We start from the raw sequence: 12895 nt of genomic DNA, 5'->3' as shown, positions 1-12895 counted from the left end.
GTTTCCTAACGAATCTCTCTCTTCACTAGCCTGGGACTCTCTCCTGATTTCTGCACCACTGCTAAGCAGGTAGAGTTCAGCTTGAATATGCGGCCCAATCCCTGCCCCCTCTGCCCAAGTACCTCGTTCTTTTCCCCTCTGATGATGGCTTGCCAAAAGGAAGAAGGAGCCATGCCAATCCAAAGAGTACCTGTTACAGCAGGTAACGAGTGAGTGGCAGCCAAAGGTAGGCTGTTGCCCAGAGAACTCAGTGGGGGCACCCTAAATGACCCCAGAAAATAGTGGTAATAGTCCTTGATGTGGGTCATGGTTGTAATCTCAGGAAGCATCTTTGGGAAAGTTTGCTGGGTTTAGGAACCTATAACAAGCAATCTAAGAAAAAACAGCATGAGGGCTGACGGATGGAGACTCAAGACAAGTCCCATCCTCTTCTCGACGCTCCTTCGTACAATGGCCACGCCTCAAGCATTTCCTGGGCCCCAGCTCTGGAGCTGTCCTTGGTAGACCCCTTGGGTCTTCCTGACCACACCGTCTGCCATGGCCCCTGCCCGCTCACCACAGAGAGCAGGATTCAGAATGCAGCCTGGAAAGGGAATCAGGCCAGGGCTGGGCAGGTGACTAACACAGTATGACATTTTGGTCCTTAAGCGCCCCAACCAGTTTCTTTGTGTGGATTGGTTTTAAGGTTCTTGGGAACACATGAAAGCATACAGGCTGACTGTCAAAATATCCCCTGGCAAACAGTTTGCTCACCAAGCTGTCTGAGCATGTGATGTATCCTGAATCTCTAATCTCTAGCAAGAGAATAGAGCCAGTTCCGGGCAGTGGGGACTGTCTGAATTGACTGCCGGGAGCCAGGATGATCCTAGAGTGTTGAACCTGATACTATCATCTTCCCACTTACCCTTCGAGGCTGGGAACCAGCTCTTTGGTTAGAAGGGCACACTTCTGAAAGGACAAGATGGACATAATATTTCAAGGGAAGATGCAAATTCTGTGTGTCTGCATGACTGCCTCCACCACAAGAAGCTCCCTGAGACCAGCCAGGCAGTGTCTTCTGTGTCCCTGGGGCCAGGTGCACAGCCTAGCCCATGGTGTGTGTCCAATGGATACGGTGATTCCTGAGGCTCCTGCACCATTAGCCGACTTTCCCCCATGCTTGCCGTTGTAGGATGTTCTCTTTCTCCACATCTTGGCTCAGTTTGATTCTGTACCTGACATGTTCTTTTGCTTCATCACCGTCTTAAACGCCCATCAAGGTGCAGCCGCTGGTCCACCTCCTTTCCAGCCGTACAAGCATCTGCCATGTCGCAGGCGGCTCCTCACACATGTCCTCGTTCAGGTTTGTGGGAAAGAGAGCACTGTGCCCATTTCACAGACGGGAAGCAGATTCAAAGCTATTCAACGTCAAATTCAAGGACACACTGCGGATATGTGGCAGAGCCAGGACTCAAACCCAGGTCATCTGATTCCTAGCAGTGTGCTCCCTATTTTTCATTCACTGCTCAAGACTCTTCCCTGAGGCTTTGCAAGGGGTTTTATGGGCCTCCCTGCCACATCTAAGGAATGAACAGGAAAATCTGTATTTGATGGAATGAATACTGACACTAAAAGTTAATATTCAACCCTGAGAAGTGGCTCTTCCCTGCCAGGAGCTTTCTGAGGCCATTGTCGGGAGCTCCTTCCTGGGGCTGGGCATTTATAGCTTTCTGTTTTACAGTTCATGAAATGCTCTCAACTTCTCGAAAAGCTGAGGGTTTTTTCCTCCTGGGAGGGGCTGACTCTACCCTTTATGAGAATTCCAAGGCTGCTGGTGCCCTGCCCACCAGGAAACACCTCTCTCTCTGCCACTCTATAAAGGTCCCCGGTGGCCCCAAGGGAGGACTTCTGTGGCACAGCGGCTTCCCCGGGACGTGACGTTCCCACCCGGCCACCATGAGGTTTCTAGCCCTCGCCAGCCTACTCTGCATCTTGCTTCTCTGCTTGTCCGTCGTCTCCGCAGAAGGTAGGACTGTCCCCCTCCCCCGCCCAAGGTGCTGGTCCCTGAACAGGGATTCCCATGTCTGGGAAGATTGGAATCAGGAAATGTTGGAGGGCAGGCCCTCACAGGCAGTGCTGGGCCCTGAAAGACGGGCTGTCACCCCTGAACCTGTACAGCACCTCTATCCACAGTGGCAGCACCGGGGGTGGCTCGGGAGGTTTAAACCCCTGCCATCTCCATCCACAGCCCCAGCTCCCCAGACACACACACACACAAACTAAGTAAAAGCAGTGTGCTGACCACTCGGACACACAACCTGCCAGCTAGATTGCTTCATGCACCGAAGTCCTCCCTTGCCGGAAGTTCTGGAGCCGATCTATTACACGTGCATGAAGCTTGGGGCACGATCTGTGTTGAGTGAATGAATAAATTAACTAGTAGACCATCTGAGTCTGAACACCCCCAAATCTCACGCACAAAGAACACCTGTGGCAGACAGATGGGATGAGAGTATGTGGTGGGGGGCATGTTCGTGTGCATTTGGAACTGGGGGAGACAGCCCTTGCCCTTCCGTGGATATGAGTATTTAGCTCTTCTGTCTTTCTCAATTCAGATCGCTGAATATTTTTAGCTTTTACTCTTGCCTAACCCTCTAAAAACTGCCTACTTTTTTTTGTTTGTTTGTTTTAGCAATTATGGTTATTTTAACATTTATTGGAGTTTGGGGATATAGAAATAAATATGGAGGGAAAAACACCCATAGTTTCATGACTCAAGAATGGCCATGTTCAACATTTTGTTTATTTCTTTTCGGTGTGCATACAAGCATCTTTGTAATTGAAAACCCTCTGTGTGTTCAATCTCGTATCTCTTTTATTGATCACTATATTATTATAGTCACCAAAAATACTTATGATTGAAATCTGGAAGCATTTATACCAGAATGTCAACAACAACCATCTCTGTCTGCACGGTAGGATTATAGAAAGTATTTGTTTTCTAAAGTTTCTGCAATGAACATTGCCACATATACAACATGGAAAACAGTGATTAGAGTTCCTCATAAACACAGTCTATAGCAATGCAATTTATCAGACCTCTTCTGTCGGAAAAGTGAGAGGTTGCCAATGTTACCTTAATGACAATTCAATGAAGATGAATACCTTTCCTCGTTAAGTTTCCTATCCATTTAGGAGTATATCCAGCAGATTCCCCAAAGTGGTGTTATTTCACTAATATTTTTAGGTATAACTTGCCATCAGGTGAATGTGCTGTGATGAATTTACATGTTTAGACATTCAAATGAGTCACAACTTTGCACTATTTTAAGTATATGGTAAAAATCATGTGTGTACATAGTGTCAAAGGGCGTAGACACTTCTGAGTGACGGTGCTGAACTGCTACTCGGACAGGGACACGAGGAAGACGTATTCTGGAGGCAGAGTATCTCCCCACACTGACTTTTTTTTTTTTTTTGCGGTACGCGGGCCTCTCCCTGCTGTGGTCTCTCCCGTTGCGGAGCACAACGCGCAGGCCCAGCAGCCCAGGCTCACGGGCCCTGCCTCTCCCCGGCATGTGGGACCGGGGCACGAACCCGCGTCCCCTGCACCGGCAGGCGGACTCCCAACCACTGCGCCACCAGGGAAGCCCTGACTTTTTTATTTACGGAAAATAGATCACCTCAAGGCCCACTCTTCCCACGGGCCCTCCTGTAGCCTGGCCCATCCTGAGTTTCCTTGAATAAACATTCCTGAGCCCTCAGCCTTGGGAGTTGAAGTTCCCTCCTGTCACTCTTGCACAGACCCAGTCCCTGGCATCCCCAAGCACGCTAAGAGAGGGTCTCTGTTCCTGTGTCTGCCCTCAGGGAGAAAGCATCTGAGTCATCCTGCCAAGCCCGGGAAAGGCAAGCCCTGCTGTCCCCGAGTTCCTGGCCCTGACGTGATGACCCGGAAAGGTAAGCACCACGCACCTGCCCAGGTGTAAGGAGAAGCTCTGGGGAGGCCGTGAGACAGGCCGTGTATGCACCCCCTGGCCCCCGTGCCTGGGGGACATCAGGCACTTTTGCGGAAGGGCCACAAAGAGACCTGATCTCACCCTCACTGAGCTTCCCGTCTAGTGGGGGAAACTGACCCCCCCACAAAAGTCAACAATTAATCACCTTGAACTGAATACATTCCCACAAGGGAAAGAACAGGATGCAATTAGAAAATGGGATGGGGAAGACCCCTACCCTGGGTGGGAGGCATCAAAGCAGGTGACACTTGTGCGACCTGAAGAAAGACAAGGAACTGGCACCCGGAGTGTGGAGGGGACAGGGCAGGCAGGGGAAGCAGCAGGCGAGCAGGCAGGAAATGGGCAAGAGGGGTGGGGTGGGGGGAGTCTGGAGGCACTCACGGAAGCTACGAACCAAGGCAGGGCTGACCTCGTGAGTGAGCTGGCACGTGAGGCAGGGTGACCAGAGGGGATGGGGCACACAGGTCCAGGGAGTCCCAGAGCTGTGGGCAAGCAGCGCCCGTCCAAGGCGCCAGGCTAGAGGTGCAGATCCGGGCTCCCTGCCAGGGCGAGGGCTCGAAGAGCAAGGCTACCCTCTCCTCCAAGGCCGGAGGGGACTGGGGAGTGAGGGAGACGGGCCAGCAGAGGGCTGCAGGCACCCAGCTCCCAGGACTGGGGCACCAGGCCAGGGGCACCAGGCCAGGGGCAGGCTGACGCATGGGAGTTGCCTGACCCGGGGTGCAAGGTTAGGACAGCTGGACCTCTGCTGGCCTTTGGTAGGAGGGTCCTAGAGCCTGGGCCTGGCAGAGCTCCCATGGCAAAAGCAAGCCAGGCCTGACACAAACCCAGGGTTCCTGCCTGCCCGCCCCCCCCCACTCCCCCCCCTCCCCCGGCCCCTGCAGCCTAAGGCCACTTCTCAGAAGTCGGAGAAGGCCCCAGTCCTGCTGGCTCCTCTGGGGCGGTGGCCCAGGGAACCTGTGATCAGAGCCGAGCTCCCACACCCCTCCCAGCTACCAAGAGTCCTGTGCACCAAGCTGGGGGCGGGTGGGGGCCTGGGTGTGAAGCAGAGGGAGGGAGGCAGGCTGCACGGCTCAGCCTCGGGCCACTTCTCTGGAGAAGCTGACAGCCCCTCCTTTGAGACTGGCCTCACATCCTGCTGAGACCGGGTAAAAATAACCACTTCTCACACACTGAGCCCCAGTGTGACGCCCGGCCGGGGCTGGCTGACTGCAGCTCTGCTCTCCCCGGAGGCTCCAGCCTGGAGGAGGAGGTGTGTGAGTCCTTCCCCATAGGGAGGGGCAGGGTATGCTCAGACCCTGCAACCCCTCCCCAGGATGGACTTGCTCAGAGGCCCTTGTCGATGAAGATAATCAATAAACAATCAATAATAAGAATAGAATATAGTTTGATTTGAGCCAAACTGAGGACTAGCCCAGAAGCCCGCCTCCCAGATTACTCTGAGAAGATGTGGAGAAGCAGGGTTTTCAGCACAGTTTTTTATCTTGTCAGAGCAAAGAACATTAAACAAGTCAGGGTTGCATTTCTTCAAGGTTTCAAAAAAAAAAGAACAGACCAGCATGTACACAGCGACTCAGTATGACCTTGGCACCAGGGAAGGAATGCTAATCAAAGGAGTACCAGCCCTGGCATCCCAGGAAGAGGGGCATTTAATCTATATTTTAAACATGGACATTCTTTACTTCTGGTCAATGTGCCCTTTTACTATTCAAAGCAGATGTACAATGTATGTTTGATAAGGCCACACACAGGCTATTTTAGTTAGCATAAAATTCAAGTTAACTCGCGTATAAGCCAGAATGACTTCCCTATTTCTCAATATGTGAAAAAAATTTTAGTTTTTGACCACGCTGCACAGCTTGTGGGATCTCAGTCCGCCGGTCAGGGATTGAACCCAGACCACGACAGTGAAAGCCCAGAATCCTAACCACTAGGCCACCAGGGAACTCCCTGTGAAAATTTCTTTCATCACAATAAACATAAGAGAAGTTAAGGATGCATGGTGCGTGCGCACACATGTACACACGCACAGACAAGCCCACACGGTTCATAGGAAACAGCTGGGTTAACTCCTTGTGCACAGTACAATGGCAGCTCTTTTTTCAGTCACACAAGACTTTAGGATAATCTAAGTGCATGGCTCCCATGCTGAGTCTGGATTTCTTGTAGTGTATATGTCTTTTAAATTCCATTGCAGGAATTTGCAAACAACTTAGAACAAGAAGAGCAAAAAACATTTTTACTAGGTCCCTGTCATGCGGTCTCATTTAAATGCTTGGAACCACCCTGGGGAAGCACGGTCACCACTTTACAGATTGGGAAACTGAGGCTCAGAAAGACTATGAGGCAGAGCCAGGAACTTGGATCTGTCTTCCTCCTTCCACTGCAACAAACGCTGTCCTCCAGAGAGAGAACTTTCCAGCATCACGCTTATGAAGACATGTGCGTGCCCAAGGGAGACTGCATACTTTCTGGAAGGAAAGTTCCATCTGGGTTGGAATCTCAGCTCCACCACTGGCTAGCTGTGCGCCCTTGAGCAGGTACCCCAGCTCTGCTAAGCCTCAGTCTCCTCACCTGTGAAAGGGTATAATAATGGACTCTATATTTTCATAGAGTCTATTACCTCATTGTCCATGGGGTCATGACTATAAAGCCAGGCATTGGCCTGGCACCAGCTACCCCATAAACTTGCCCTCCCGTGGCTGTGGAGGAAGTCTGAGCTTGCCCAGGCTTGGAGGTTCCACTCGCCATCTTCCAGGGCTGACCCTGGGGCTCACTCAATGCTGTGGAATCAACAGCAGGGACACTGGGTGTGACAGGCTCTGGGAATTCAGCCTCTCTATCCCAGTTCACTGACATAGGAGTGTCTGCGCATGTCTGTCAAAAGAGAAGGTAACCTGGGGCAGCCTGGAGGATGTCCCTGAGCTGACATCACCAGCTGTGACACATGCAGGACAATATCACCTACCCTCCAATCTAAGGCATCTTTCCTGAGCATGGCTTTTACCTATGTGCTCTTCTAGGACCGTGGCGGTGACAGGAAGAGGCGGGCACAGGACTCTGGGTCAATTTGACAAAACCATTGTCAAAAATCAATGTGCTGAGTGGCCAATTTGCTGAACTTACCACATTTACCAATTTACTAAAAGAGGGCTTTCTATAAAGCATTTGAAAAGTTTGTAGCAATCTATATGGCAGCACTTTTAAAAGGAATGTTCAATTTGTTGATTCTGTTAGCACTTGAGGAACCCCAGGTTTAGGCTGGGGTCAGACTGACAGCTGTCTAGACCCCACCAGCTGGGAAGTTCTGTGACCCTGGGGACTCTGTCAAGCTGCCCTCCATCCATGTGTCCTGAGGCTGTGAGTGAGAGGGAGCTCCTGGGGAAGGCTGGGGCGGCCTTGTGGGAGGGTCCCTCGAGTCTGAGAGTGTGCCTGCCTATCCCACAGACTTCCCGAGGCCTGAGAGCTCCGTGCCACCCTCGCTGCTTTGAAGCCCAGCAAAATGACTTGACCCATAGTGGGAGACAGGGGCTGAAAGGGACACAGAGAGACTTCTTCCCCACCGTGGGGTTGCCACTGTCTTCAGAAAGGAGCCCAGACTGCAGAGACAAAGGTTACCCACTGAGGACCACGAGTGTGATGACTTGAGAATTTTGGCAACTTTGGGTGGTAGCAGGGTGGACACAAGGGCTCAGTACAATGGATGCAGGAAAGGAGGAGGTGGAGAGGGTGCCCGGCCCATACTGCCCAGTGGACCAATCAGAGGGACTCAGATCAGCAGTCTTGCTCCTTATGATTATACCTGTCAGCCACGGCTGCATAACAAAACACCTCCAACTTCAATGGCCCAAAACAATAAGTAGTTATCATTTTCCATGTGTCAACAGGTCAGTTGAATGGTTCTTCTCGTCTTGGCTGGGCTCACTCATTCTTCCAAGGGTTGGACAGGCACTTCTGCTGAGCTTGGCTGGGCTCTCTCACATGTTTGGGGGTTGGTGGTCTGAAGCTAGGATGGTCTCAGTTGGGCAAATGGACTCTCTTCCACATGGTGTCTCATGCCTCCAAGTCTGAGGCAAACTCAGACTTGTCTACCTGGGGCTGCAGGGCTCCTCCTATGTGAGTGGAAGTACCTAAGTCCTCTTCAGGCCTCAGAACTGGTCCACCTTCATCTCCACTGCATTCTCTTGGTCAAAGCAAGTCACCAGGCCAGATTCAAGCAGCAGAGAAATAGACCCCTTATCATGATGAGAGAAGCTGCAAAGTCACATTGCAAAGGGAGGGTGGAGAACTGCACCCATATTTGCAGTCAGTTAACTGCAGTATTTATTGTAGGAGCCACAGAAGAGAATCTTGGGGCCTGAGGGTGGGGACAGGGGGTGGAGGGGAAACAGTGATCAGGAAATCATGGTTCTCCGTCAAAAATGCTGGTGGAAAACTCTCACAATATGATACTAATAGAAAGGAGTAGTTTACAGTGTATATTACTATGGTTATCACTATGGAAAGGCAAAAGCACTTTCAAATAGGAAGAAAAAGAGAAAATTACACCAATATTAGCACTTATTTATGATTAAGAGATGAAGCTATGGATGAATTACGATAATTAAATTTATTTTTCATATAGCTAGTGATTATATAGCAATTACTGTGCAGCACTTACATCTGCTAACTCATTTAATCCTCACAATAATCCTAGATACTTTTGCTATCCTCATTTTTACAGATGAGGTGCCAAAGCACAGAGAGGTTTAGTAACTTGTTGAAGGTCACCCAGCTAGGGTGGGTAAGTAAGTGGCAGAGCTGGGCTTTGAATCCAAATAATCTGGCTCCAGATTCTATGTTCTTAACAATCATACCACCTTGCATATAATAATAATCCAGAAACGAAAACAGGAAAAAGAAGAATTTCATTACCATAATTTAATAACCCTCCTCATTCATTTGTGTTTCCTTTTTTTTATACAAACATACTTACCTAGTTTTATTTTTATTGTACCTCATTTTTTAATTTTTAAAATTAACATTGCATTGTAAGCATTTTTCTTCATGATGCTATATAGTCTTCATAATCACACGGTTTTATCTCTGTTAAACATTTCCATCATCACTAGGTACCATTTACTAATTAACCATTTCTCTACCATAGGATATTCAGATTGTTTCCAGAATTTTTTTGTGCTATTAAAAACAAAACTATGGGGACTTCCCTGGTGGCGCAGTGGTTGAGAATCCGCCTGCCAATGCAGGGGACACGGGTTCGAGCCCTGGTTTGGGAAGATCCCACATGCTGTGGAGCAACTAAGTCCGTGCACCACAACTACTGAGCCTGCACTCTAGAGCCGGCGGGCCACAACTACTGAGCCCGTGCCACAACTACTGAAGCCCGCACACCTAGAGCTCGTGCTCCACAACAAGAGAAGCCATTGCAATGAGAAGCCCACACACCACAACGAAGAGTAGCCCCGACTCACTGCAACTAGAGAAAGCCTGCACACAGCAAAGACCCAGTGCATCCAAAATAAATAGATAACAAAAACTACAGAGCTTCCCTGGTGGCGCAGTGGTTAAGAATCCACCTGCCAATGCAGCGGACACGGGTTCAAGCCCTGCTCCAGGAAGATCCCACATGCTGTGGAGCAACTAAGCCCGTGCGCCACAACTACCGAGCCTGCGAGCCACAATTACTGAAGCCTGTGCACCTAAAGCCCGTGCTCTGCAACAAGAGAAGCCACCGTAACGAGAAGCCTGTGCACCACAACCAAGAGTAGCCCTCACTCACCACAACTAAAGAAAGCCCGGGTGCAGCAGCAAAGACCCAAGGCAGTCAAAAAATTAATTAATTAATTAATTAATTAATTAATTACCTTAATAAAAAACTATGGGGACTTCCCTGGCAGTCCAGTGGTTAAGACTTGGCCTTCCAATGCATGGGGTGCCGGTTCGATCCCCGGTCGGGGAGCTAAGAAGCCACATGCCTCGTGGCCAAAAACCAAAACATAAAACAGAAGCCATATTGTAACAAATTCAATAAAAGACTTTAAAAATGGTCCACATCAAAAAATCTTAAAAAAAAAAACAAAAAAAAACTATGAAGACTAGCTTAATGCATGCAGGGTTTTTTTTCCTTATGGATTATGCCTCCCATAAATGGCACTGGTTTGTCAGAAGATGAGACACATATTGCCTGAGACAGGGAGGAGACAGCCTGAGGGTCCAAGGGCCTGCAAGTAGGTGTGGGTGAACCCTCCCACCACCGCCATCAGAAACAGGGCTTCCAGACCCCTCAACTTTAGTGGACTCTGCTCTTGACAGAGACAGCTGAACAGGTAAACTACCTTCTCTCCATCTTCTGCCTGTAAATCAGATTACTGCCTGCTGGGATAGAAATAGCCTGGGCTGGTCATGTTTGCAATGAAAAGCCCCCTCTGGGCCTCCAGGAAGGAGTGTAAGATCTGACTCTTGCTTTAATTTTTTTTAAAAAAATATTTGTATCTAAAAATTAATCTTAACTGTATTTTCCCCTCTCCCCCACCTTGACTCTGTCTGCCTCTCTGCCTCTTGTCTGGTCTTGTCTGCCCACTGCTCCTTCCCAGGACACCATGTGAGAAGCTGCAGACCATGCAAGTTCAAGCCAAAGCCCCACTCTTGGGTGGTGCCTGGGGCACTCCCACAGGTGTAGTGCTCCCCAAAACAGGCTCCATATAGCCGAGACCCTCATGCTCAGTGCCTTAGACACCCAGAAGACTTAGGTTCCCCCAGAATACTCCCCTCAAAGTTGGGGCTGATGACAAAGCCTCTGCCCATGAACCTGAGCCTCTTCTCTTAAACACAACATTTCTTGCCTGCCATGTTGGACTGTGCTCATGCTGCCTTTTAGAAAAGCCAGAACCAGAATCTTCTGAAAACCACCACATGGATTCAAAGGTCAAAGTCCTGGAATGCCTGTCTTGTTGTGTGGCCCTGGACAAGTAACTTAGCCCCTCTGGGCTCATGCTGGCTCAGAGATATAAAATCCAGCGAGACAAAACATACAAGGAAGGCATCAATGGGCTTCACTAACCCCTTTCAACCTTCATGGCAGTGAGCTGGGACGTTGGAGGGCTTCGTGTCGGGCAGCAAAGGCCCTGGGAAAGTTCCAGAACTCCAGATCCTGGTCTCAATCATGCCACCAACCTTCAGAGTTATTGTGTGCCAGGTTCAGCCCACCTGGCCTCAGTCTCCACCTGGCGCCTTGAACGCTGACAGTCAAGACTCCACCGTGACCTGTGGCAGCTACAAATCTGGAGACTTCCGAGCCTGCTAGGGTGCAGGGTAACAGGAGCCCAAGAGCAGCCAACCAGCCATGCAGAGGTTCATCTGTCCTGAGATAGTACACCTAAGCCCCACATCCCGTGGCTCCTGAAGGAACCCCTTCCTGACTTCCCAATGTGAATCTGCTGGAAAGAACGCTCAAAGAAACAAATTGTAAATAAATAAACAAAATGCAGGGCACATGGTTGCTTGAGAAAATTGGTGGTAGGGCCTGAGCCACAGCTTTCTACTAGAGGAAACCCCACACCCTGAGGTCTCTCCTGCAGGCCACGCCTTCCTCACAGCACACCCTAACCAGCAAAAGAGGGGAGAGAGGAATAGTGACAAGAGCAAGGGTCTTGGTCCGACGCACCAGGACTCAAACCCCAGTCCTCCCCAGGATTTTCGTGTGACCTGGGCAAGTCAGTTTCCCTTGTCTGTAAGATGGAGAGTCCAGGACCTATTCAGAGGGTTAACATGAGGCTCCGGCAAGTAGACAGCTGTAAAATGCCCACAAGGGGCCTGGCACACAGAGGAGCTTGGTTCCGGGAAGCCCCTGCCTTCCCTGCCCCCCACCCTAGGGGAGTGTTTATGCCCAAGTGAACACAGAACTGCGGAGAGAAGGCTCAGAGGGAACAGATGGCCCAGGTCTAAGCGGCTTATCCCTCAGTAAATGCCTTCTAATCTGATTCTCCCGGCAAGGTGAGAAGGCCCTCCCCACGTCATCCCACAGGCACGTCTGAGAAGTCCAGGCCCACCAGGTGCGAGGCTGATAGGCAGAGCTTCCCTGGCCCTGGGCAATGGGGACAACGGTCCTAGGGCAAGCCCAAAGTCCCTACCTTGTCCTAGGACAGACCTTTGCCTTCCTTCCAGGAACTTCATTTGCGAGCTCATTCACTCACTCACTCAGTCACCCATTCCTGGGGGTAGGTAATGGTCAGACGGTGCTAGCTGTGAGGCTCAGAGCTGAGCAAATATGGTCCTCGAGGGCAGAGAAATCGTCACGCAGTTGTGAGGCAAGAACAGAGGACCAGGCACGGGAATGGACGTGAAAAGAGGAGGAGCTTATGCTTGCACTGAGTTATGGGAGAGTCCCAGTGGGAGAATGTGTGTGTGTGTGTGTGTGTGTGTGTGTGTGTGTGTTCGTGTGTGTGTGTGTGTTAGGGTGAAGCAGGGGTAAAGACTTGAGTGTTTGAGAAGAATCTAGCAACTGGACAGCAAAATCGCGGGACAAAAGGGAAGTGGAGTTTTCAGTCTGGGGCCATGAGAACACCCAAACGTTATCAGATATTTAGAGCTTATCCTGAGGACGATGGAGAGCCAGAGCTGTCTGTGAGCAGGCAAGAACGCAGGTAGGAAGGACCATCAGGAAGAGATGGAATGAGCTGGAACGAAGGCAGAACAGCAGGGGAGGGACACAGGGGAGGGATTCCAGGGGCTTCTGAACAGCAGTGGAGCAGCCTTGAGACTAGGTAAGTGTATGGGCTGGGGGCCAAGTCCACAGTGGACATTTCCTGCGCTGTGTGGGACTCTCACCAGGAACTCTCTTGCAAGGTGAACCCCTCGCCACCCAGCAATGGGGGAGCTGGCCATTCCAGATCCTCGTCCCTCAC

At 50.4% G+C, this 12895-nt stretch overlaps 1 protein-coding gene across 1 annotated transcript; it reads left to right on the top strand.

The window, feature by feature from the left end:
* Window positions 1-1935: 1935 nt before the first annotated feature.
* Window positions 1936-10931, top strand: GPR15LG (G protein-coupled receptor 15 ligand). Its single transcript, XM_030862780.2, has 3 exons — window positions 1936-2005; window positions 3847-3936; window positions 10586-10931. The coding sequence occupies exons 1-3, from the start codon at window positions 1936-1938 to the stop codon at window positions 10669-10671; spliced, it is 246 nt and encodes an 81-aa protein (XP_030718640.1). The 3' UTR covers window positions 10672-10931.
* Window positions 10932-12895: the final 1964 nt, after the last annotated feature.

This window comes from Globicephala melas, chromosome 16 (genome assembly GCF_963455315.2).
Source record: "Globicephala melas chromosome 16, mGloMel1.2, whole genome shotgun sequence".
Classification (NCBI taxonomy): domain Eukaryota; kingdom Metazoa; phylum Chordata; class Mammalia; order Artiodactyla; family Delphinidae; genus Globicephala; species Globicephala melas.
Note: the sequence above shows the minus strand (reverse complement) of the source record. Positions and strands in the feature narration are given on the sequence as shown.

Coding starts and splice junctions, on each gene's coding strand:
- GPR15LG (XM_030862780.2), top strand. CDS start 1,936: ATGAGGTTTCTAGCCCTCGCCAGCCTACTCTGCATCTTGCTTCTCTGC. Junction 2,006..3,846: donor GTCCGTCGTCTCCGCAGAAG/GTAGGACTGTCC, acceptor GTCTGCCCTCAG/GGAGAAAGCATCTGAGTCAT. Junction 3,937..10,585: donor TGACGTGATGACCCGGAAAG/GTAAGCACCACG, acceptor GCTCCTTCCCAG/GACACCATGTGAGAAGCTGC.